This window comes from Panthera onca, chromosome A3, assembly GCF_046562875.1.
Source record: "Panthera onca isolate mPanOnc1 chromosome A3, mPanOnc1 haplotype 2, whole genome shotgun sequence".
Taxonomy (NCBI): domain Eukaryota; kingdom Metazoa; phylum Chordata; class Mammalia; order Carnivora; family Felidae; genus Panthera; species Panthera onca.
In genome coordinates, this window is record NC_138341.1 from 127,589,065 (window position 1) to 127,615,294 (window position 26,230).

A 26,230-nucleotide genomic window follows, 5' to 3' on the forward strand; every position below is an offset into this window, starting at 1 on the left:
GCTTTTGTATAAGAAGTTTTGTAACGTGGCCAGCGTTTTGGAGATTACCACATACAGATTATCGTTAATTTTGATAAGAGGAACTGTAAATGACCACCCAAAGTTGAAGTGCTTAGATGATGGAGCGCACTTACAGGAAGCAGCTGTGATAGGATTCGTCTGTTGTAGTGTATTGGGGGAGGGGATCAGGGCTGCAGGGACTGCATAGTAGGGAGGTTAGGAGTGTGTTCTCTGGACTCAAGACTGCCGGGGTTCAAGTCGCTTGCCTTCCGCTTCTTATCTTTGTGATCTTGGACAGGTATTATACCTTCTTCATTGGGTTATTGTAAGGATGAAGTTAGTTGACATGTGCAAAGAACTTGGCACATAGTGGATGCTCTTGGTTTTGCTCTTGGTTGGTTGTTTTTTTTTTTTTTAACATTTATACATCTTTGAGAGACAGAGACAGAGCATGAGCGGGGAAGGGGCAGAGAGAGGGAGACACAGAATCCGAAGCAGGCTCCAGGCTCTGAGTTGTCAGCACAGAGCCTGACGCGGGGCTCGAACCCACAAACCGCGAGAGCATGACCTGAGCCGAAGTCGGACACTCCACCGACTGAGCCACCCAGGCGCCCCTCTTGTTTTTTATTATTAGCTTAAGCTGTAACAGACCACAGACACTGAGGGCTCTAGCCTGGTGTTCTTAACCTGCGTTGGTTCCTCGTTCAGGAATGACTTATTGCTCTATTTGGTTTGTTGCTGCAGTAAATAAGAATGTAATTACACGACCAGGAGGCTGTGTTTATCGCAGTGTTAACTTGCTAAAGCTCAATGAAGACAGGGGTTGTCCCTTGTAACAGCAGTGATGATCAGGATCGAACAGGTTTGGAGTAATCTCAGTGATTTATCTGCACTAAATGCCAAATGCATAGGTAGGTATAGACTACCCAGTTAGGGGATTTTGTCCTGCCAGCCTTTATCTGAAGTATCAAAATAGCCTGTAAGAGTATTCATCACCCCAAGGATTTTGTTGGTCTTTACCTTGTTAACGAAGCTCTGATGTGTATTAATAATCTTGAACCCTTCAGCCTTCTTGTTGGTGTCCACACATACATTCCTAAACCTCCCTTTCATAAGTGTCTTAAGGGCCATTTTCTGTCATGATCTCTCTTTACATTATTGAGTTATAAATTATAAATTCTAGAGTTTGGAGACTTGACAGGATAATCTGGGTCTTTTTAAATTGAGTATGGAAAAATTTGCCTGGAAATCTGGAAAACGTTAACTGAGTTCTAACAGTACTCTTCTCATCTATATATGATAAGAGATGCATTATCTTACTTCGTAACTTAATCCACACAGAGTGCTAAGAGCTGAGTGCTCCGTAATTACTTGGTGTCATTCTTAGTCATTATCAAGAAAACATAAAAAGAATAACAAACGTATCTGTATGGCTTTCGTATGAAATAGAGTGATTTCTTTTTTTAAATAGACTTTTTTTTTTAGAGCAGTTTTAGGTCCACAGCAAAGCTGCACAGAAGGTACAGAGAATTCTCATCTCCCTGCCCCCACACATGCGCTGCCTCTCCCGTTAGCGACATGCCTCACCAGAGTGGAACATTTATTACTATGATGACGCTACACTGACGCATCATTGTCACCCAATTGAGTAACGTCTTAAAATCACATGTTATGTAATAACTATTGGTCTCTACCATGTACTAAGCATTTCTGTGTTCCAGGCACCATGCCATGTGCTCTGCGGCAGTTTACTTCTTAACTGTTATTATCCTCATTGAGGCCCAGAGAAGTTGGCCAGCATACCTCAACCAGGAAGCAGTGGAGCCAGGATGGAACACTGGCAGGCTGGCTCCAGAGCCCAGGACCTTAACCGTTACTGTCACGCTTGCGCTGCTTCTCCGTAGGAGAGTTATTGTATGTAAAATACTCAGTGGAGTCTTTAAGCGATAATTGCACTGCAGTAAAGTTTTGAAGTTTCATTAAGTAAAAGCATTTGGTAAGTAGAGAGACCATATTTTCTATAGTTGAATTTTGATATATTTGAAAGCCTGTCGTCACAATGATGACAGCTTTGTTCCCCTGCAGCTTTTTGCTGCATGTATCTTCGGTTTACTTTAGTTTAGGAACTAAGGGGAAGAAAGAAATGAGGGTAAAGAGCCGATGGCCCATAAGCTTCGCTTGAGTGATGAAGCTTTCTGATTTATGACCTCTGTCTCCGTCAGCGGTAAAGTGCCTTTGACGAATTCTGGAGGTGTAGCATGTAGCTGGTGTCCGTCTTTGGGTACCGCAGGCAAAGGGAAACCGAGGCCCAGAGAGAGTCTTGCCACATCTGCACAGCCAGGCGGGAGACCTACGGAACACACGTGCCCTGGCCTGACATACAAATCGTAAAATCCAGCTTTAGATCTGCCACTCCGCTTGATATATGGGACTGAGAGGCGTGCGGGTCATTGGTGATCTTAGCTTGAGCTGTTCTGGTGGCACAATGAAGGAGAAAACCAGAATGGAATGGGCGAAGCATGAGTGGGAGGTGAGGAAATAGCGAGCACAGACAACTGTTTTCCAAAGTTTGGCTGTGGCGTGAAGGAGAGGCAGGAGATGTGGATCCTGGGAGGGTTTTTCTCCTTATTATTTTAAAATAGAAAAAACTCGAACGGGTTTAAATGTCCTTGGGGAGAAGCCAGTTAAGGGAGTATGCTCATAAATCTTAGTTGTATATTAATGTGCAAAAAAAAAATTCAACGTTTACACGTCCATATGATAAAGTGAACTGCTTTGTTCTCCATATGATGTTGTTGTTATTCTAATTTTGATGTGTTCAAAATAACTGTTCTCACCACTAGGAAGAACCTAAGTGCAAAATTTGAAAAATATGAAAACCATCTCTAAATTGTCATAGCAAATAAAGTAAGCCTTCCTGGTGAAATACAAAATAAACCCTTTAATTTTGGCAAACTCTGGTGTTTGGATGAGACATTTTGTTTGCACGTGGTGCAGATTAATGTTTTGAGAAATACCAGGACTCAGGACCCTGACAGATTAGTTTTTGTTGAAAAGCTTTATGATGATTCTTCAGGAAGCGGTCACCTGCCTAGAAGCAGCATCTAAAAGTTGGATTTTGATTACTGAAAATTGTTTGTTTATTGGATTAGCAGAAAATTCACTGAGAGCTGAGTTGGAAACTTTGCTTCTTGATTAGTTCTGTGATGCTGGGTTGATAATTTAGCTTCTTTGAGCCTCAGTTTCCCGAAATGCTAAAGGTGATAATACCTTTGTCCCGGGATTATTGTGAAGGTTAAGTGACCCAGTGTAGTAAAGTCTGGTGCCTAACAGATAACCTGTTAAAATTTAGAGGCTCTGGCGTTAACCATATTTAAAGGAGAAGAAACTGAATGCTTGCTCTTTTCTGCCTCCCGTATTAGTTGGTTCGTGGACGTTTTTCTGGTCTCTGACATTTCGATGCTGGTGAAGCAAGCCGTTGGATGAATTTAGAGCTCTGTCCTGTACGTGTAAATCTCAGGGGAGAGTCTGGGGAAAACAGTAAGACTATTCTTTATGGAAAAGAGCAGACTTGTGAAAATGTGTACTTAATCAGCAAGTACATGGAGTTTCCTATATAAATAGCTCAGAACTGTATTTAGTCCTCACCAATTTCACCAGGCTTAGGAGGCTGCCAGGAAAATACTTGACTTTCTTTCCAGCAAGGTTATCTTAGAAAACCTTGACTCATTCCTGGAGTCTTCCTAAAGGAGCTTCTTTCAGTTTACTGTCTTGGTTGTAAATAAGTCTTTTGCTGCTTTTTTTTTTTTTTTTTTTTTTAAAGGTATTTTGTTAAGTTTTATAGATTTGTGGGGAGAACAGCCTTCTTGTGCCATTAAATTCTTAAATTTTTCCTCAGTCCCAGGGAGCGGTTAGTGCATATTTTGCTCTTTATATGGTCCTTTTGTCTGTTGACTAAACAAGGGTGACATTCACTGAGAAGATATTTATTTGGGTGTCACATTTGGTGTCATGATGCAGGGGAAGCAAACAAGGACCCTCTTCTCATGGAGTTTGCAGTTAATGGGGAAGAAGTGCATTATTCAAATGCTCACATCCTCTGAATCAACGTTAAAAAAAAAAAAAAAAAAAGCTAACCTAAAAAGTCCTATGAAGGAGAGAAACCTGGTCCTGCAGGGGAGTGAGCAAAGTTGTGAGGGAAAATTTCCCTGAGGAAGTCTTGAGATTTGAATGATAAATAAGAATTAAGTAGGTGGGCGGGGCACCTGCCTGTCTCCTTCAGTAGAGTGACTCTTGATCTTGGGAATGTGAGTTTGAGCCCCATGTTGGGTGTGGAGATTCCTTAAAGATAAAAGCTTAAAAAAAATTAAATAGGTTAGGGTGACAGGTGTTTTGGCAGGATGTGGGAATAGTATGTACAAAGGTCCCGTGGCAGGGAGGAGTACAACTGTTAAACTAAAAAGTCGATCGACAGTTATCTCAACATAGAAAAAAAAATGTGATCATTTAATTGAAAAAGAGAGAGAGAGAAACTGAAAGAGGCCACTGTGTGGTGGGAGCATGGTAAATGAAAGGGGAGAGTGTGTGAGAATAAGGTGGGAGGGGTGGCCAGGGCCCTACCATGCAGGACCGCAAGGTTTTCATGGTGAGGAGTCTGATTTTCCAAGCAAAAGCAGTGAGACAACACTGAAGAGTAGTAAACAGGGGAGAAGGTGCCATGATGACCAGGTTTGTGTTTTGGAAAGATCACTTGGACTTGGACTGTTGTGTTCAGAACATTTTAGAGGAGGACCAGAGGGATTGCTCAGGGACAGTGAGGAGGCAGTTCCCGTCACCCGGGTGAGAGATGTTGGTTCCTGGCCTCAGTGGTGAGGACAGAAGCCAAGCAAAGCGAGTGTATTCCCCACTTGTCCAGAAGGTGAATGAGAACATTGGATAAGGAAGAGGCTGGCTGTTAAGTTTCTGACTCACCCGACTGAATGGATGGTGGTGCCGTTCCATAAGGTGGGAGTGTGGGGGTAGCAGGTTGATCTGAGTTGGGACTTGATGTGTTGAGGCTCACCTGCCTTCGAGCATCCAGTTAGGTGGAGCAGGCAGCAGGTGGACATATGAGCCTGTTGCTCCTGAGACAGACCGGGGCCGGAAGTCATGATTTGGGAGTCAGGAGAGCCTAGGTGGGAACCGAAGGTGTCGGTGAGAGTGAGGTGGCCTAGGGAGAGAGTGTACAGAGAAAGAGAGCCAGAGGTCTGCCTGGGCCTCAGGAACCCCTGCCTGGCTGGGCAGAGGAGGCAGCCTGCAAAGGCCATAGAGAGGAGTTGGGGCAGAAGCAGAGGGCAGATGAGAATGTGTGCCTAGGAAGATAGAAGCAGAGAACATTTCAAGGAGGGTGAGGTCGGTAAGGTCAAACGCTGCAGGGAGGTCGGGTTAGATGGAGAGTGGCAAAATGCCCATCAGATCAAGAAACATGTGGGTCATTGGTGACCTTAGTTTGGGCTGCTTTGGTGGTACAGTCGGTGAAGGTGAAAGCCAGACTGGAGTGGGCTGGGGCGTGGGTAGGAGGTGAGGAAGTAGGCAGTGAGCATGGGCAGCTCTTTCCCCAAATTTGGCTCTGGTGTGAAGGGGAGGAGGGAGGTGTGGATCCCGGAAGGTTTTTTTGTCTTATCTTTTCTTTATTTAAAGGTTTAAACTTGGGAAGGGTCCAGCTGAGTGAGAGGTTAAATAATGCAGGATAGAGAAAGGACAGTTTATTCATTCAACAAATATCGAGTGCCTCCTCTCTGCCTAGGAGTTCCTAGGTGCTGGGAATTCAGCAGTGACCAGAAGAGACAAAAGTCTCAGTTATCATACTTTATATTCTCCTGGGGAAGACAGAAAACAAATGAACTGATAAATAATACGTCAAGGGCGGGAAGTACTGTGAAGCAAGATGAGAAAAGTAAACCAGGGTGAAGTGGAAAAGTGAAGCAGGTGAGGAAATAGAGAATGACAAGGAGGGGCAGAGGTGGCAGTTTGGGTGGTGAGGGAAGGTGACATTGGAAGGGGGAACTGAAGGAAGTGAGGGAGTGAGCCCTGCGGATATCTGGGGGAGGGAGGGCATTCCAAGGCAGCAGGAATAGCGATTGCAAAGTCCCTCAAACTGGAACGAGCAGGCTGGGGGTGGGGGCAGCGGAGTGTCTAGAAGGTGAGATCAGAGGGATGGCAGGGGGCCAGATCTTACAGAGGCTTGGAGGCCAAGGTCAAGATTTTGGATTTTACTCAGGGTGAGATGCGAAGCCAGTGGAAAGTTTTGAGCAAAGGAGCAGATGTAATCTGATTTCCGTAAGGGTTATGGATAATCTGTTTTGAGCAAATGTGATCTCATTTACATTTTAAGGGAATCCCTCTGGCTGCTGTGGGAGGACAGGGTGGGAGCTGGAGCAGCGTGGATGGCAGTGGTGGTGGCCCGGCACCGTGAGAAGTAATCAGATTCCAGGCAGAACGGAGAGCATGCAGAGGCAGGTAGGGATGGGAGATTATAGAGGTGGAGGGATTGGACACTGTCTTCTGGCAGGAAAGAGTGAAATTCTGGGTACAGAACCAGTTAGGTTCTCTAACGGGAAGCTGAGTCAGTCTCCTTGTGGCGGCTTCTAATCTCTGTATGAAATAGGAGGCCACTTCGTGGGTAATGAGGAAAGAGGAGGACCGGTTGGTGGTTAGTTAGGAGGGGAGGTGGGGTGTTTGAGAAGAGCGGAGAAAGGAGCAGTAGTTTAGGGAGGGTAGAGGAGATGGGCTCACCCGGCATTATTTAGGGCTCCATTTATGGTTGGCGGTTATGACTCTCTAGCCCTACCAACTTGCCCCACTGTCAGAGGTCTGGTTGCTAGGTGGAGACAGGTCAGAAGGAGATGGTAGTATAATCTCAGTTTGGGATTTTGCCAGAAGTTAAAGACTGAAGGTCAGAGAGAGTCATGACTGTTGATCACCTACCATTCTGATAGCAGTCCTGCTAATGGGACCCATCCTGGGAACTGAAGGAAGGGGAAAGCTAATGCTGGCCTTGTCAAGATCTGATAGGCCAAAGAAGGGCCCTGCTGGTCAGCTGGAAGGAGAGAAGACTGAGGGCATGGGTCAGGAAGGAGCTGGAAGTCCACCATTCCCTATAGGGACAAGATTCAGAGTGTGACCAGCCTCCCCAGGCTGGCTTGGAGTGGGCGAAGAGGGCCTTGGAGGAGAAGTTGCACGAGTTGGGGGCAGCCTTGGTTTGCATAGGAGGCAGGGGTGTGTGTGGCAGGTCAGATGTGTGGGGAGAGTTGAAGATTTGCAGGGACTTTTGGGGTCTCTGGGTGAGTTGACCAGTGATGGGATCATTGAGGTTGATGTGGGTCGTCTTTGGACTCAGCCTGGGAGTGGAGTAGAGGCTTGTGCCAAAGTCACTGATGAATGGGGGGCGGGGGTGGTCCTGACCCTAGGGGTTGGTAGATGGCAGCCATGCCCAGAAAGGATTTCCTAGGAAGAGTGTGGCTTTTCAGCTGAAGCTGCTCCACCCCACTCAGGTCTTCCTCCTCTCCAGCCTGTTCATTTATGGCTGCTAATTGCCCGGTTGGCTACTGGGAACACCTGTTAAAATGTGGAGCAATAAACCAGAGCAGGTGTGTCCTACCATACGCTCCTCTTCCTCCTCCTCTGTCTCATCATTGAGGGCTTCTGGAGTATTGGCTCTGGAGCAGACAGCCTGGGTATGATGCAGTAGCACTTGGTGGCTGTGATGGTGGACAGGTGACTTCGGCCGTGTGCCCAGATTCCTCACCTGGGTAACAGTTACGGGATAAGAGTGCTCTTGGCTTCCTGGGTGTTGGGGAGGACCGAATCGGCACCTGCCCCTCATTTTCTTTTTTCCCTTGTCTCTGCTTGGTTCCACTGATAGCACTAGAGGTTTTACGCAATTTCTGACTCCTCTTTTAGGAAAAAAGCAAGAGAACTGTCACTTGGTTGACCACCTGCTGTAGGCCGGACCCTGCCTTAGCCATTAATCTGACAATACCTCTCTCATGGGCTTGTCAAGAGAATCACCTGCACCCAAAGGCCTGGTTACAGTCTGTGGGGCAGAGGGGGCTGCTTTTCATCATCCCCATTTTTTAAAGTTGGCAGTCAAGAGTCAGAAAGGCTTACTAACCCAGCTGGCCTCGTTCAGCTAATAGATGTCCATGCGAGGACTTGAACCTAGTTCTTGCTGAATCTCAAACGAATTTCCTGTCTTCCACCACACCAGGCCGTGCCAAGCTATCTGTGAGGCCCCCTGCCACACACCTTTCCCCTGTTTCTTTTTCTGCCTCTGTTTAATGGGAAGAACATACCCTATTATCCAGATATATCCAGAAGCCAACTGTTAGGGCAGGCCATATGAAACTGCTACTATTCGGCCGTTCCCAGCCTACAGAAGTGGCGCGTTCCTGTGGTTCTGATGCTTCACCTTCCCCCATGGACTCCATCCTGGTCCAGGCCCCTGTTACTGCTCTCCTGGATTAGTAACAGTAGCCCCTTGATTGGAGTCCCTGCTTCTGTCCTGGCCACCCTCCTCTTTATACTCAAAACAGCCACCAGATTGATCTGTCAGAATATAGGTAGGTCAGCTCAGGCTGCCTCCCCCTGCCCGCCCCCCCCCCCCTCCCCGGGGCTTTCCAGCATCATCGGGACCCCAGCTGTGCCCAATGAAGAGGTTTTTTTCATAATTTTTCTTCTTCAAGAATGGTGTAGAGAGTGCAACAATTCCTCATTCTTATGGGAATACTTAAGCATAAAGTGAGAAACTGAAGAAAATCTGCAAACATACGATTTGTGACCTTGGTGTCTTGGCCTTTGGCAATAGCTGTCGCCAGTAGTGTCCTCTGTCCTGCTCACTGTGGAGGGCTGTGCCCTTCACTCACTGCCACAAGTCACTCTGGCCTGTGTTCAGTTCTTTTGGAAAACCAGGGCGTACCATCTTGGTGGCTCTGCCACAGCAGGCCAGGAAAGGAGATTGAGAGAGTCCAGAGCCAGGGTTCAGCCTCCCGAGGCCGGATGGGGCTCAGAGCGGTCCAAACACTGGTGCTTCGAACTATGGTCACAGTAATCACAGTCTGCATTAGTGATAGCAAAGCCAACATTTACATTCTGCATTTATAGCTTACCGGGAAATTCTGGGTGCTTATTTGGGAGTCATCCTCATACCCAAGGGTTATGAACAAGGGCCTTAATTTTCTGGGTTCAAGTTCCAGCCCTACCGCTTACTAGACTGTAATGTCTCTGAGTCTGGTGTTTTCATCTGTAATATTTAGTGGAGTTGGGCCTTGAACCCTGGTCCTCAGGCTCCTTACATGCCTTTTGGCTGAGAAGCATTTTAGCTGCTGTAAAACTTGGATGTTTTGTCTTCATAGTGCTGGCCATAGTCCTTAAAAGCCACTTTTGTCCCCAGCAGTTGTTAACTTCTCTGCAGCCAGTGAAGTACATTTTTCTCGATTTTTCCTGATCGGTAAAGCAAAGGTTGCAAACTAGTTTTTTTTGAGCATAATACTTTTAAAAATAATTGAGGTTGCTTTGGATTACAGTCAAACTTTCACTTAAAATCCGGGTTTTGACCTCTGGAAAAATCAAAACAGCTGGCACCTCTGGGCTCCGCTGGGACTGAGGCCCTGTGGGATGTGGAGGGGTCCCCCCTTCCCCTGATGTCTTAAACCCACCCGTGCCTCTCCTTGATGTCCACTGCCTGGCCTCCGTAGGCCTTTGAGTGTTGCACTTGAGTTTATTACCCTTGATGCCTCAGTGACTGAGTAGCTGGCATTCCTGGTGATTGCCTCATCCATTAGTGAGTTGGCACCGGTGACATTCCAAAACAGATGATTTTGGAGCTCAGAGGCCAGCCCAGACTCTAGTGAAGGCTTAATTGCTTCAGATATATTTAACATCTAGACGCTAACAAGGTAACCGCGAACAGAAGGAGACCTTACGTTTGAGTTTGAGGAGCGGTGTGCCTCTGGCATGTCACACGGTGACACCAAGGACCAAGAAAGCCTTGACGTTATGGGCACAGATTTCTCCCAGCTGAAAGCTTGGCTACCAGTGTCCTGGGCTGGATGGGTCTCCTGAGCCACTCCCACAGCCCGGAGGCCTCCACTAGAGGAAGCCACAGCTACGTCCTTAGTGGATTCTTGTCCCAAAAGGGAATGCCACAGAGCTCTCTGTAACAGACCCTGTGTGTCACAGCCCCGATGGTCCATGAGCAAAATGCTTGCTAACGATCATCTGGGTGTTTCTCCCCCGTTGTCTGATGTGTGCAGTAAGAAGACATTGGAAGATTGCTTCAGGGTTAGAAATTGCCACCTCTAGTGAATCTGGTTGTTGAGTTTTCACTTCCTAGTTCAGTCTAGGACAATAGTTGTCCAAGAAAAGGAAATCTGTAATTTCCAGAGCTGTGTTGCTGGGATAACTAATGCTGTATCCAGACCACAGGTTCTCAACAGATTGGATAAAGAAGACTGCTCTTGGAGATTATCTGAGTGCACAGCAGGCTTACTTCAGTGGCCTGGTTTGATAATATGTTGAGCCTGTGAAGCCTAATGTGCAGGAATACTTTTGACCAAGAGAATGGGGGAGAATTCTCTCCATATTTAGATGGGGCGTTCTGTTGCCTCAAGGGCACAAAACCTTGTTCTCCTGGAAATAAGACTATCCGAGATTGTGATTTGTGAACAATGACGCTTTATTTCTGAAACCCTAACTGTGAGGTTGTATAACCTCCATGGTAAAGATTTTTTTATAAATTCATAAAAATTTCTATATACCTTGGCACAACAATATGAGTGTACTTAATGCACTGAACTGTGTATTTTAAAATGGTTAAGATGGTAAGTTTTATTTGTGTTTGCCACAATAAAAAAAAAACTTCTATGTAAAAATAACAAAGTATATATGCTTATAGAAAATGTGAAAAAAATAAAAAATAGTCATTCTACTAACACAGCTTTCTGTTATATTTGTTGCCAATCTCCTATACATATTTTCGCACAGTTGAAATGTTGATAGTATTACCATATTATTGTGGTAGCTATCCTTAACGTGCATTTTGCACGACAGGGAAATAGCTAGAACATTGCACTATGGGCCGGAATGCTTGGATTCCAACTCTAGTTCCCCAGTTCCTGATATCTGACAGGGGGCAAGTTACCTAACCTTTCTGTGCCTTGGTTTCTCATCTAAACCAGTGATTCTCACCTGGGGCAGTTTTGCCCCAGAGGACAGTCGGCAACGTCTGGAGACATTTTTGGTGTTGCGGACCGCAGAGGGCTGCTACTGATCCCACTGGTAGAAGCCAGGGATACTGGCGAACGTTCTGCAGTGCGTAGGACAGCCCCATAATGGATTAGCTGCTCCCAGATGTCAGCAGTGTCTTGGTTGAGAAGGCCTGCTGTAGATAAGATGGAGATAAATACTACCTGCCTTATAGGGTTGTTCTGAGGGTTAAGTAAATTAAAAGTATGTAAAGTACTTAGAGCAATGCCTAGCACAACATAGCTGCTGTGCACGTGTTAGCTATTGTTATTGTTACCGTAATCACTTTTTATTACTTCATATCAGCATTTCATTCTTAAAATTCTGATAAACATTCTTTTTAATATTTTCCAAATCTTTCAGTAAAGTTTTCTTTTACATAATTATTGCATTCTCTTAACGTGCCCTTCTTTTTTCCCCACAGATGAAATTAAAGCAGAAATAGAAAAGCAGAGGTAAGCTCTTCTCCTGGCTGAAATACAGTATTAAGGGAGTGGGTAGTGGCCACGGGAACCCTTCTCTGTGCGTGTTTTCTCATATTGTATTATGGACAGCGCATGCTCTCCTAGCACAGTGCCGGGCACAGGGCCCGACTCTGTGTGTGTTTGAACAGATGCTAGGTTAGCAGGTTACCGACTCGGTAACTGCATATTTGCAGGAAAGGGTAAGGAAGATCAGGTTAAAGCTGCTGTCCCTTTTCTTGACAGACGAGGCAAAGCCCTTGCTTGCCCTCTGTGTCAGGCTTCTTTAGGCAGGAGGACAGCTTGTCCCGAAAGTGGCTGTGCCTCGTCTTCATGGTCAAGAAGCCAGTTCGTCGCGTTTCAAAACTACAGCCCCGATGTAGCTGATGCCGGGATTCAGTCCAGGACGCTGTCGACATAGCCTACCAGTCAGAGACCTTGCTCTCTGCATGTGGCCCTATGGTCTTTTGTCCTAATGCATGTGTTTTGGTTTTCAGTTGTCTGGCCCCGCAGAGGCAGTTTGCAGGCACTTCCAGTCAAGTGATTACAAGTGGGATGGGCAGTTAGAGTGAGGTGTAGAAAAGCAGACTTTTTTCCATTTCCCCTCTCCGCCCTCTCCTGCTTCTTCCCTAGGCGTGGCGCTGCTGCACCCCCGAAGGCAAACTTCATCGAAGCCGACAAGTATTTCCTTCCGTTTGAGCTAGCTTGCCAGTCCAAGTCCCCCCGGGTGGTCAGCACATCCCTCGACTGCTTGCAGGTACCACGTTTAAACTTGCTGGTGTCAGGAGGGTTGTCTCCAAGCCACAGGGGGGTCCTTTCACAGGGGCAGTGAGGAAAGGAGCCATCCAGTGTATTCTTTATGGAGGTCTCATGAGGGAGGGAAAAGTAAGAGGTCTGATCTGACCTCAGCTAAAGAAGAATGTGTTTCCCTAGAAATGTTGTGTTGTACTGTCTTATGTGCGGTTTTCTAACTGAAACCTTTAGGATTCGTTGGAAGAGTTGGTATACGTGGGCACGTGGTATTTTTACGCCACCTCTTTCTTGATGGCATTAAAATTCATAATATCCAGTAGAGAAATATAAGCAATATTCATCATTTGTGGTAATATTCCATAAAGTCCCTGTGAATCCTGAATAAGCAAATGCTGAACCGTGGTTCCCACAGGAAATACAGAGTAAGGTTCCTGTGAGCCTCTGGCCTCAACATGTTCATCAACTGATTAATACATAAATCAGTACATAAGTTTGTTCTTGGTGTGTTTCTGTTTAAAGACACCTTATTTAATATATGTTACTGATTCATTATCATCAAACTCACGGTCAAAGCACTATAACACATGCCTGAACAAAGTTTATCTCGACGTGTAATTTCTCCGTAAGGCACATCATTGTGTTCTCGCTCTTAGGAACGATAGACGGCACTTCAGCAATGTGTTTGGGCCATCTTTTTTTTTTTTTAATTTATTTTTTTTTTTAATTTTTTAGGTTTATTTATTTCAGAGGCAGAGAGACAGAGCATGAGTGGGGGAGGGGCAGAGAGAGAGGGAGACACAGAATCCGAAACAGGCTCCAGGCTCTGAGCTGTCAGCACAGAGCCTGAGGTAGGGCTCGAACTCACAAACCGTGAGATCATGACCTGAGCCGAAGTCGGTCGCTCAACTGACTGAGCCACCCAGGCACCCCTTGGGGGCCATCTTAAACGTCAAAAAAATTGGGACACCTGGGTGGCTCAGTCTGTTGGGCGTCCGACTATAGCTTAGGTCATGATCTCTCGGTCCGTGAGTTCGAGCCCTGCCTCGGGCTCTGTGCTGTCAGCTCAGAGCCTGGAGCCTGCTTTGGATTCTGTGTCTCCCTCTGTCTCTGCTCCTCCCCCACTCACGCTCTGTCTCTATCAAAAAGATGAATAAATGTTAAAAAATTTTTTTAATGTCAAAAAAAAACAACAAAATGAACCGAAATGTAAAAAACATGGCATGAAATAGGCCACAGAAAAAGACCCCGTTTATAGTAAAAGAGCTGAAACGAGAAGACAGAGTGTCTCTGTGTTTGACCTCAGCTGGGAATGTGTGCATCGGGTGATTCAATTTTCTCCTCGCTTTGCATGTGTCCGCAGATGACTATAAAAGTACCACAAGTATTGATTTGGGGCTTACAAATAAATTTTAGTGAGTGGGTACATTTGCAAACACAGGATCTGGGAATGATGAGGATCGACTGTATTAGAGCCACAGTGACCTTGTTATAAATTACCTTTGCTTAATGAAGAAGCAGGAACAGAGAAGTTAAGGTAACTTGTCCGATAATACGTAGCGTGAAAGAAACAGGACTACAACTACGGTTTCTTAATTCTTCCTGGTCCAGCATTATTGTATTTTTTCTTAAGATCTACTCTTGAGGTTTGTGGTTACCTCACTTTGATTCTTAACCCCAGCAAGCAACCAGCATCAATGAAAAAAGCTTGATAAATTAAAAAATGATGGTCAGAAGCCCACAGTTTACCAGGACTTTCTAGAGCAGGGATAGTGAACAGGTTCTGTAATTGCCCAGAAGCTGTGTTGAAAAGCTATCTGAAGCTTCATCTGGGTTTCTTGAGAAAGGACTGTGATCGATTGGTTCTGTCTGCCGTGGCACAGGACTGCCAAGTGGCAGTGGGCATGCCACATTTTTGGCATTGGTGGTCTAATGTCTACCAGTCTCGCTTCTTTGATATGTCTGTGCTTGAAAGTTGGTGACAGTTTCTTCATGGAAGCAGTTCTTCCAAATGAAAAGCCATTTTTCTCGTTCATCCAGATTCTGTACAGATTGTCCTATGTGAAACATACTGTGAGCCCAGAATTCTTAAATGGCAGACCCAAGTCCTGCTTCTATCCTGAAATATTTGTGGCCGTGAAATTTTCTGAGGAAATTTGGCATAAGTTTAACTTTAGTTGTTTCCTTCTCAAGTTACGGTTTAGTTCTGAAGCTGGTGCTGAGAGTTAACATGACTGATGTGTAAAGAATGGTGTCTAATGCGTGTTCAGGTCTCAGCCAGTGCTGGGCCTTGTGCAGAGTGCTGCATCAACTCTGTCCACAGCATCGTGTCTGATCTTCCCAGCACCCCTCTGGTTACTTAACTCTCATCCTCATTTCAGAATGGAGGAAACGGAGGCTTAAAGAATAAAGTGACCACCCTACGGAGCTCCCGTGCCCAGAAAGTGGTGGGATTGAGTGGGCATCTAGGACTCTCCCCACCCTGTCTGAATTCTTAACCAGGGGTCCTTAAGCTGCAACTGTGAGCTAAATCTGGCCTGCTCCCTGCTTTTGTAAATAAAAGTTTATTGGAACACGGCTGCCTGAATCCACTCAGGCTGCTCTAACAGAACACCACGGACTGGGTGGCTTAAGCTGGAGGCACTTACTTCCCTCAGTTCTGGAGGCTGGGCAGTGCAAGATCAGGGTGCCAGCTGATTCAGTTCCTGGTAAGAGCCCTCTTCCTGGTTTGTAGACAGCCAAGTTCTCACAAGACAGAGCACATTAGATCTCTGCTCTCTTCTTATAGGACACTAATCCCATGAAGGACCCCACCTTCCTGATCTTACCTAAACCTAATCACCTCCCAGAGGCTCTTCCTCCTGATACCATCTCACTGGGGGTAGGGCTTCAACATAGGAACGGGGGATCACAAACATTTAGTCCACAGTAGCAACTGTACCCATTGTTAATGTATTACCTCTGGCTGCTTGCCCACTACTACGGCTGAGTTGAGTTGTTGGAACAGATCACATGACTTGCAAAGCCTAGAAATTTGGTTCTTTACAGAAAAAGGTTGCTGACCACCCCTCTTAACTATTACCCTGTGGTTTGGCGTCTTTGATTAAAAATATGCTGTTTATGATTTATGTTCTATATTTTCCTAGAAATAGTCTGTTTGTAGAACTCTGGAACGGAAACACTGACATCCTGCTCTACTTTAGGCCACAGTCCTGACTCGAGTTGTAGATTTAAGAGTGTCTTGAGACCTATGACATATGGTTAGCTCTTCTTCTCCACCCCCCCCCCCCCTGCAGAATGAAAGTTCTCTGTGATTTAATAGGTACACTTGAATTTCTTTGGTTTGTATACAAAATGCAAAATATGTTGTCCTTTTTATGACATTAGAAAGTGACCCAGTGCCCTCTGGAGTACTAAATGAAATGCATTTCCTCTTGGAGGTTGCCCTTGCAAAGCCTGTTTGACTGGCTTTTCCCAGTGTGGGAGAGGTAACTTCCGACTTGGAAATGGAAGGTCAGTGTCCAGGGGTAAAAGTTGGTTTAGGCAGAATTGAAGACTGCTGCAGACGTATCTGCATTCTGCTCTGGGCATTTAAAGGCATCCTTCTTAGGGGTGCCTGGGTGGCTCAGTTGGTTAAGCAGCCGACTTTGGCTCAGGTCATGATCTTGCAGTTCGTTGGTTCGAGCCCCATCGGTCTCTGTGCTGACAGCCTGGAGCCTGCTTCAGATTCTGTGTCTCCCTCTCTCTCTGCCCCCTCCCCCACACCTGCGCGTTCTCTCTCTCTCTCTCTCTTTCTCAAAATTAAATAAACATTAAAATTTTTAAAAATAAATAAAGGCATGGGGCACCTGGGTGGTTCAGTCGGTTAAGCGTCCGACTTCGGCCCAGGTCATGATCTCACGTCCGTGAGTTCAAGCCCCGCGTCGGGCTCTGTGCTGACAGTGCAGAGCCTAGAGCCTGTTTCAGATTCTGTGTCTCCCTATCTCTCTCTGACCCTCCCGCATTCATGCTCTGTCTCTCTCTGTCTCAAAAATAAATAAACGTTAAATAAATAAATAAATAAATAAATAAATAAATAAATAAATAAAGGATTCCTTCTTTGAGCTTGGAGAGGTGATGGGGTAGCAAAGATGCTTCTGGGTTTGGTTTGTCCTGAGCACAGTTAGCTTAGAGTTCCCTCTCCCCACGGGGAGAAGCCTACCGAGTTCTCCTGGTGCTCACTTCTACCAAAGGTAAAGATCCTCTTTATTCCTTCCTTTCTGTACCTGGTCTGTCACACACTTCCCCCTTCCCAGGGGAGGAGCATTAGGGTCTGTCTTGCCTAACTCAGTGATCTCCAGGGTACCCTGGACATATGTCAATAACCAAATTTTTTTGAGAATAACCTTTTAATACGTTCATATATCTTCAGTGGTAAGATTATGTACATGTACGACTCTTATTAAATTATTTATATTATAAAACAAAAATAGAACTTTTAAAAGGATAAGAAAAACATGAATAGAGTTCTTTCTATGTCCTAGTGAAGGCTGTAGGGAACCACTGGTCTCAGCTGTCTTGTTCATACCACAAACATTATCTTTTAGTTCTTATTTCTAGAAAACTTTGGATTTTTTAATGCATATCTTAAAATCCATTCGTAATTGGGCCTCCTGGGTGGCTCAGTCGTTAAGCACCCAACTTCAGCTCAGGTCATGATCCCACAGTTCGTGAGTTTGAGCCCTCCATCGGGCTCTGTGCTAACATCTCAGAGCTTGGAGCCTGCTTCAGATTCTGTGTCTCCGTCTCTGTCTCTGCCCCTTCCCCCCACGTTCGTTCTCTCTCTCTCTCTCTCTCTCTCTCTCTCAAAAATAAATAAATATTTTAAAAAATTTAAAAATAAAAGCCATTCATAATTATCAAAGCTTGTACATGATTACATTCTCTGTTAAATATTTTTTTTAGAACTTTAAAGATAAGACTGGGGGTGCATGGTCAGTCAGTTAAGTGTCCAACTTCAATTCAGGTAATGATCTCACGGTTTGTGAGTTCAGGCCCCCCGTCGGGGTCCATGCTGACGGCTCGGAGCCTGGAGCCTGCTTTGGATTCTGTGTCTCCCTCTCTCTGTACCCCTCCCCCTCTCGAACTCTGTCTCTCTGAAAAATAAATAAATAAACGCTTTAAAAAAAAAAAAAAAAAAAGGTAAGACTGAAATCCCTTAGACTGCTAACCCCAAACCCAGTTACCTGTGTAGGTAATATACTTTTTTTCCTCTCGTCTTTTTCATTGTTTTTTTCCTTACCTGTGGGTGGTAGAATTTTATCTTACGAATTTGACAAATTTCCCTAATTTATTTGCATCTTTAAAATGTTAGTTGGATACGTGGAATTTCTTTCTCATTTTAATATTTAAAAAATTTTTTTTAATGTTTATTTATTATTTTTTATTATTTTTTTTTAATTTTTTTTTTTTTGTTTATTTATTTTTTTTTTTGAGACAGAGAGAGACAGAGCATAAACGGGGGAGGGTCAGAGAGAGGGAGACACAGAATCCAAAACAGGCTCCAGGCTCTGAGCTGTCAGCACAGAGCCCGACGCGGGGCTCGAACCCACAGACTGAGAGATTATGACCTGAGCCGAAGTCGGACGCTCAACCAACTGAGCCACCCAGGCGCCCCAATGTTTATTTATTTTTGAGAGGGGGGGAGGGAGGGGCAGAGAGAGGGAGACACAGAATCCAAAACAGGCTCCAGGCTCTGAGCTGTCAGCACAGAGCCCGACGCGGGGCTCGAACCCACAGACTGAGAGATTATGACCTGAGCCGAAGTCGGACGCTCAACCAACTGAGCCACCCAGGCGCCCCAATGTTTATTTATTTTTGAGAGGGGGGGAGGGAGGGGCAGAGAGAGGGAGACACAGAATCCAAAGCAGGCTCCAGGCTCTGAGCTGCCAGCACTGAGCCTGATGCGGGGCTCAAACTCACAAGCCGTGAGATCATGACCTGAAGCAAAGTTGGACGCTTAACCGACTGAGCCACCCAGGTGCCCCATTTTCTCATTTTAATACTGTTTTAGGTTGAACCACATGAAATTGTCATTCTCATGGACTGAAAAACTCAAATATCTGTAACTTCGTATGACCCCAACTTTGTATGACAACTTTTTGTCCATAAAGAAGGCAGATAAGTCAAGACTGAGAGCACAGACTTGGCTTACAGATGGCTTAGCATCTGAGACAAGTTCTTTAACCTTTCCAGGGTCCGGGATCCTCAGACACAGAATAACAGTGGTATCATCTGCCTCCGTAGGTGATGATGGGGACCAAATGTAACTACTCAGTGTTTCCCAAACACAAATCAGTCATGTTTCTCCCACACAGCCTCTTCCATGTCTTCACTCCTCTTTATCAAAAGTATTTAATACTTTTCTTTAAAATAATTTTTTCAAAATGTTATTGAAGTTGACCTGTAATATTAGTTTCAGGTGTTCTGCAGCTTTTTACATTCAGTAGTGTTTTTAAGATCTGGCTGTATTGCTACCTGCAGATACAGGGCGTTTCTTTTGACTGATGTATGATATGTGATACCACCATTTTATTTATCTCTTGTTCTGTTGAGGGGCATGGATAAATAGGGTGACAGTGAACATCCCTGTGCAGGCAGCCTCCTTAGACACAGGGGTGAGCGAGCCGGCTACCCAGAGGCCTCCCTCCTCTTCCCTCTTCTCATCTCATTGCATTGACAAGGAATAAAGCAGGAATTTCTACCCTCCATCTCTGTCACCCTCCCAGAGTCCAAGCCACCAGCTTCTCCCTCCTGGACAGCTTCGGTAGCCTCCTCACTAGTCCCCTGCTTCTCCTCCTGTTGTCCTCTAGTCTGTCCTCCATGCAGGAACTGGGCAGCGGGGGAGGCGGGGGGAGTCTTTAGAAATGTATCACATCATGTTAATCCTTTGCTTAAACCTGCCAGTAACTTTCCACCCCACTCACTGTGCAAAGCGCTTTCCTTAAGTGAGCTTGCCAAGCACGCTCGTGCTGCTGGACCTCTGCTATGTTTCCAGGTTTTTTTCTGTGCATTGACAAAAATTTACGCACGCGTATACACACACACACACACACACACACACACACACACACAGTTTGTATTTTCCAAAAATGAGATAGTCTTATGCACGATCACTGCAACTTGCTCTTTTTGAAGTGTCTACAAATCAGACAGGGCCCTGGAGATCGCAGCCAGGACTTTTGGCTTTGGCCTGCCCCCACCTGGGAGAATATAAACCCCGTGAGAAGAAGGACCATCTTACTCCCTGTTGTACCTCCAGTGCCCAGAACAATATCTGGCACAAGGAGTGAGAAGGCAGAACAGGAAGGTCACGGGAACTCTTTCTTCTGGCCCTGTGTCACTGCACAGACAAGGGAATAATGTCGTGCTTTAAAACCCTGTTCAGGGGCGCCTGGGTGGCTCAGTGGGTTAAGCGGCCGACTTCGGCTCAGGTCATGATCTCACCATCCATGGGTTCGAGCCCCGCGTCGGGCTCTGTGCTGACCGCTCAGAGCCTGAAGCCTGTTTCAGATTCTGTGTCTTCCTCTCTCTCTGACTCTCCCCCGTTCATGCTCTGTCTCTCTCTGTCTCAAAAATAAATAAACGTTTAAAAAAAAAAAAATTAAAAAAAAAAACAAAAAAAACCCCTGTTCAGTTTGAAGGGGAATGTGCCCTCACAGGAGTCTGTAGAGAGACTACTTCTAGTTCTTTTCGTATTTGAATTAAATATCCAGTGGTTCCTTCACCTCAGTCCTGCTTTGCAGCATCAGTTCTGTGGGGCCTACTTGTTAACGTCACATTTGAGGAGTTTATAACCATCCCACTCATAACCCAGTGCTCCACATGGGCTTATGCATCCACTAGGAGTAAGGCAGAAGCAACGTCAAGAACAGGAACTCACTTACCAGGCAGCCCGTGCTGCCCTCTTCCGAAGCCTGCATGTGCATCAGCAGTGGGGGAAGGGGGGGGTGAGGTAAAGGGCATCTTGACCTGTTTTTCAGAAACACATTTTAGCACGCCTCCCCTCCCCCGCAACTTCCCCACTCCCGCCCCCACCCCCTGCCCCTGTGTGGTGACCTCTGGGGTTGGACTTGATGAACAGGGGCTGTGCAGGCCTCTTCTGCTCCGTCAGTCATACGATCTGGCAGTATCATGTTCTACTCTGAGCCACTCTCTCTTGTTTTTTTCTGCTTACTGAATGGCGATGCTTCCACAGTCAGTGATGGGGGAAGCCAGTGAGAAACGGAGTCCGGCCTCTGCAGAGTGGCAGGTTTTCCTAGCACCGTAGATAATCTTAGGACCTTGTGTCCTTTTGTGTGTGTAGAGGCAAGGATGTGACCAATCAGGAACCAAAAAGGGTAAAAAATAGAACAGCATTTTAAAGAGTCTTTGAGTCAGTGGAAGCAGAGAATGCCTTAGAAGTCACATATCCTAGAGGGGTTGTGTCAGATGAGTGATTCTTTTATCTGGGCAGCCTTCAAAATAACCTGGACAGCTTGGAGAAAAATACCAATTCCCAGGCTCTACCCCAGAAGTTACGATTCCGCAGGTCCGGGTTGAGGTCCGGGAATCCGTATGTGTAGTGGGCTCCCTCAGGTGATTGTGAGGCTTGGAAATCATCCTGCCCCTGACCTTTGGGTTCCTTTCCGGCTTTCAGATTCTCTGTGGTGAAATCCAGGTCATGAGTGAGGTGGCACAGGCCTTTGAAAGGCAGCCCCTCTGCAACCCAGTCTGTCGCCTGACCCAGAGGGCATGGCCCAAGTGACCCCTCACCTCTTCAGCCACAGGGTTGACACACGTCTAATACATAGGTGCAGAATTGAGTTCCCCCTCAAGCAAGACACATGATCAGTTGTTTCCTATGTATCTTTCCTTTTAAAAAGAAAAATCCATACATACGGATTTTTAACGGCTCGTGATACAATTTATATGCACACAAGTCACCCATTGAAAGTGTACAATTCAGTGATTTTTGTACGTTGACAGGTGTACAACGATCACCACGATCAAATTCTAGACCATCTTTATCACTTCAGAAAGAAAGTGGGCTCGTGAGTAATCACTGCCCGTTTCGCACTGATGACTTCCTGTCTCTATTCCGTACAGATTTTAGTCCCTCAGTCCTTCGCACTAGTGGTTGTGTATTGGCAATTGTCCTACACTCTGTTCCACTGGACACCGTTTCACCATCCTGAGGCTCTCCTGCCAGGGGACACAGGGTGAACACTGTGCCCAGAGGGTGGCTGTGTCCGCCGTGCCCCGGGAGAACAGAGACATCTGTGGGAACCAGAGGTTAAGCACTTCCTTTGCTGCCATGGGCAGCCTCAGTCCTTGTCAGGCAGAAACTTTTCATGTCTGTTCTTTCTGTATTTAGAAACTCATCGCATATGGGCACATCACCGGCAACGCCCCCGACAGTGGAGCCCCAGGGAAGCGGCTTATCGACAGGATTGTTGAAACCATTTGCAACTGCTTTCAGGGCCCTCAGACCGATGAAGGAGTTCAGTTACAAATAATTAAGGTATTTCTGTTTGTTTGCCTGATCTGGATTTTAAATAAGAAAGCTAGTGTCTTTTGGGAATTTGGATTTCTAATTTGCCATGTGTTAGTTGTCTCAGGTGGTGCTGAGCTGGAACAGAAGAGTGTAAGCATCACTTACATCTTTTGTTAAGTGTCAGAATTTATTAGCCCAGGCTGAGACAAGAAGAGTGGAACCAGGTGTGTTTTGAGAGTAAACAGTTCCGCTAATAACAATGTAAATTGCTTGTCAATTGGATCGGCTTGAAATCTCCTGGTCTTTCTCCTTGAAATTCTGGATTCCCAATCTGCCATTTCTCAGTGGGTCCTTGTTGATAATCTTATACCAGTCTGCCCCTTGTCCTGCACCCCCGCCCCCATTCCACTTCCCTGTTCCATTCCAACCCCTCCCCCCATCCCATTTATCCCATTTCCCTGTTCCATTCCATTTGTGCTGCCAGGAGTGGTTTAGCATGTAGTAGTACCATCTGCTTGTTGGGAAACAGGATCTGGATGGGTGTAGCCAACATTCCAGATCTTAAGTCCTAACTGTATTAGCTTTGTGTGGGATGGTTCCGTGTTGGCCACTCCCAAAGCTCTCTTGGAAACCCTCCAGGGAACTAGGACACTGACCGCCTATCAAAACCTGTATATTTTGTGATTAATATAGACGAGATAGAATTAGAGCAGTTTCCCTCCTGAGAGAATGGTCTGTATTTTTGGCTCTTAAAAAAGTAAACTGGTAGAAAGCCCTCTTCAACACAACTTAATTAGCATCAAATAATTTGGATTTTATAGAGTTAATAATTATCTTTAAACTCAGAGCAATGGGGAGTTTTCGTGTGCAGAGCCATCTTAAAATTTATGAAACCAAAACAAAGCTAAACCCTGTATGAAAGTTTGGCTGTGGGAGGATGGGAAGCAGGTGGGTGTTTGTGAAGGTGAATGTTGTGGGTTTTCGTTTTAGGCTCTTCTGACAGCGGTGACGTCCCCACACATTGAAATTCATGAGGGTACTATTCTGCAGACAGTTAGGACATGTTACAATATCTATTTGGCCAGCAAAAATCTCATCAATCAAACCACTGCCAAGGCTACCCTTACTCAGATGCTGAACGTCATTTTCACCCGCATGGAAAACCAAGTGGTGAGTGGTAGCAGTTATCAGCTCCTACGGATGCAACATCTTCTGATATGTGACTGTTTCACTTTAAAGTTTATCCCTTCTTCCTCTGAATTCTGTTTTTGTTCTTGTTTTAAAAGGCAGAGAAACTAGCATGAGTTTTGGAATCAACATTGAGAATTTGTTCTGAGTTTTATCAAAAGAATTTATCTCCTTTTTAAAATGTTATCCTTCTGGTTGGATTTTTTTTTTAAGCAACAGGCTGGCATATTTTCCGATCCTTCTCAATGCTGGGACTTTTTTTTTTTTTTTTAAGATTTTCTTATTTTTAAGTAATCTCTGTACCCAAGGGTGGGGGAGGGGTTGGCTCGAACTCACAACCCTGAGATCAAGAGTCGCACTCTCCACCAGCTGAGCCAGCCAGGTGCCTCAATGCTGGGACCATTTAGATCGAATCCCTTTTTTGTTGCCTTTTAGTTGCAGGAGGCCAGAGAATTGGAAAAACCAGTCCAGTCAAAACCCCAATCCCCTGTGATCCAAGCTGCAACAGTGTCCCCAAAGTTCAGTCATTTGAAGCAGAGCCAGGCACAAAGCAAACCAACGACTCCTGAAAAGACAGATTTAACTAATGGTGAACATGCCAGGAGTGGTTCTGGAAAAGAGAGCTCAGAGAATGGAGATGCACCTGGAGAAAGAGGCCCGTCGCTGTCAGGTATGTCCTGGGCAATGTCCCTTTCCCACTGTGAGAGGGACCTATTTTGTGTCTGAGGGGCAGTTGAAGGAGCCTGGTAACATCTGCAGGAAAGCTCTGATAGCAGCTTGTCTATTTCTGGGCCTTCCCCTTCCCTGCTGCTTTTCTCTTGAACATAGTCAGCAAGGCATGATGTCCGATGTCAGCTGCGTGGTTTTCTCTAAATAGCCCCTGGAATGCATCAGGCTACAGCTTCAGTGCAGTGGGTTCAGTTTGGGGTGTTTCTCTCCCAGTGGTTAACTGTTTGGGTAATTAGTCACTCAGTGCCTGCCTTATCTGCTCAGGGGAGGACAAGGGGACCTCATCTGTCATGTCACGTATACACGGACGGGATCTCTGCACTGTGCCCACAGCCTGGTAGTTAGTGGCTACTCGTGGACATCTGTGAAAGAAGCAGGAAGGCGGATGAGCGAGCGGGCAGATAGATGGACAGACAGATAGCTTTGTTTTCTCCTTCTGTGACCTAGTACGTTGCATGGTTTTTTGTTTGCTTTTTTTAAATGAAAGAGCTATCCCACAGCTGATTCTAGTCTCCACGTAAATGAAGCATCAGGCATGAGACGGTGGATTGGATTATCGTAAGAGTATTTCTGAATGTTTGCATGTTGCCCTGGGCAGTTTTTATGAACCAGTTCTCAAATTCATATTTTTTTCAGGAAGGTACCTTCCCGATGATACTTGTCCAGTAATTCTCACTCTGGCTGCTTGGTCTGCATGAAATATCTGACCCATCTTTATACTTTATCTCATCTCTTCCTCTGTCCCATTATTGATGGCAGTTTCTGTTGGTCGTGTGTTCTGTGAAAGCATGCATATTTGAGAGCTTTTGTTCCTCTATTATTTATCAGAATGCTTGGCATACACAGGAGCGGACCAAGTGCTGTTGCTGGAAGGTTTTTCTGTGTCTTTACTCAAGGAAAGGACAAAAGAAACAGTTGCCACTAAGACTGGCATGTGCCTGAGCGCCAGCACAGAGTTGCTGTCTCCTCGGTCCTGCTGCCCTGTGTCTCGGGGAACGTGCTCAGAAACTACTGGCCCACCCTCTGTGTCTGTTACCGTCTTTGCCTTCTTAAGCTTTCAGGGCAAGGACCAGGTTTTTACTGTAACCCTTATCAGGCTGTGGTCAATCCATAAGTATTAATATTTAAACACATGCGAGGTAGTAAGCGTAGCTGTGCAGATACAAATGTCAGTCTCTTTAGCTGCAGGAAAGTGCTTCCACTATAGCCCATTTTCTACATGGCATCCAAAGTGATGTCCTAAAAGCATGAATTAGATCCAGCACCGCCCCCCCCCCCCCCCCACCAGCCAACCCTCTCTGGTAATTTCCCATCGTATCCTATTCAGAATGAAATCTGTGCCCTCACTGCCCCGTGGCTTCTGAGGTCCAGTGTGACCAGCTCCTGCCCACCTCTCTATCCCCTTCTTACACCTCTTTCCCCCTTGTTTGCCACCCAGTGTGCAGGCAGTGTTTCTGTCTTGAAAGTGCCATGCGTACTCTTGTTGCCTTTCACTTCCTGTCCCTTCCCTGCCCCACCCGCCCCCATCTTCAGGTATCCCTGTTTGAACTGATCACCCTCTCTGAAGCTGCCACTCCTTCTGCCCCATCAGCCTCTCTTCTTTCCTTCAAAGCACTTATTGTTACCTGAGATCACTGAAGGATTTATGTTCACTTATCCCTGGGCTGAGATCTAGACCGCTGTGTTCACCACTGTGTGCCCGACACCGGAATGGTGCCCAACACTCACGGCAGACTGTCAGTAAATGCATTTTTTTGAATGAATGGGGGGAAAAAGCTTGATTTCTAAAATGCAGTTTTGCAGAAACACCGTAACTTAAACTTCTGCAGTAACAAAGAATGATTTGTAATTCTTGTATTGCTGTGGGTTTTGTTGCCAGTACTTGGTGTCCTCTGCAAGGCTTCTCCCGAGAATATGGGAACCGGATTGCCGGTAAGAATCCAGTAGCAAACCCACAAAATAGTGGGTCAGAATGGAAGTGGGTCTGTTCCCCTTAAAAAGAGTGAGTGGCTTCTGGTTCTCAAGATGTAGCTCTAAAGAAAGAACCTCTCCTTCAGAAGAAGGGGTTGAGCAGCCATAGAAGCCAAAGAGGAAGGACAGCGTGAGAGGCAGGTGGTGGAGGGGACGGTGCTGGGAGATGGCACCCTGGGCTGGAGTCCAGGCTGTCGAGGCCCACTGAGAGGCCCGGGCTCTAGTGTCTCTGCGATGGAGATGACACAGCCTGCCCTTCTGTGGGGTCTGTCCTGTAGTCCTCACCATCCTGGAGCCGCCCCTCACCAGCTGGTCACTGTGTCAGGCACCCAGT

At 46.0% G+C, this 26,230-nt stretch overlaps 1 protein-coding gene across 2 annotated transcripts in view; it reads left to right on the forward strand.

Annotated features, from left to right (window-relative positions):
- ARFGEF2 (ARF guanine nucleotide exchange factor 2) overlaps positions 1-26,230 on the forward strand; it is a 102,956-nt gene that overhangs the window by 2,418 nt on the left and 74,308 nt on the right. For both annotated transcript variants that reach the window (XM_078443975.2, XM_078443976.2), the window contains exons 2-6: positions 11,708-11,738; positions 12,378-12,501; positions 21,889-22,035; positions 22,999-23,178; positions 23,632-23,866. In XM_078443975.2, coding sequence (XP_078300101.1) covers positions 11,708-11,738; positions 12,378-12,501; positions 21,889-22,035; positions 22,999-23,178; positions 23,632-23,866 — 717 coding nt within the window. The remainder of the gene's footprint in view (positions 1-11,707; positions 11,739-12,377; positions 12,502-21,888; positions 22,036-22,998; positions 23,179-23,631; positions 23,867-26,230) is intronic.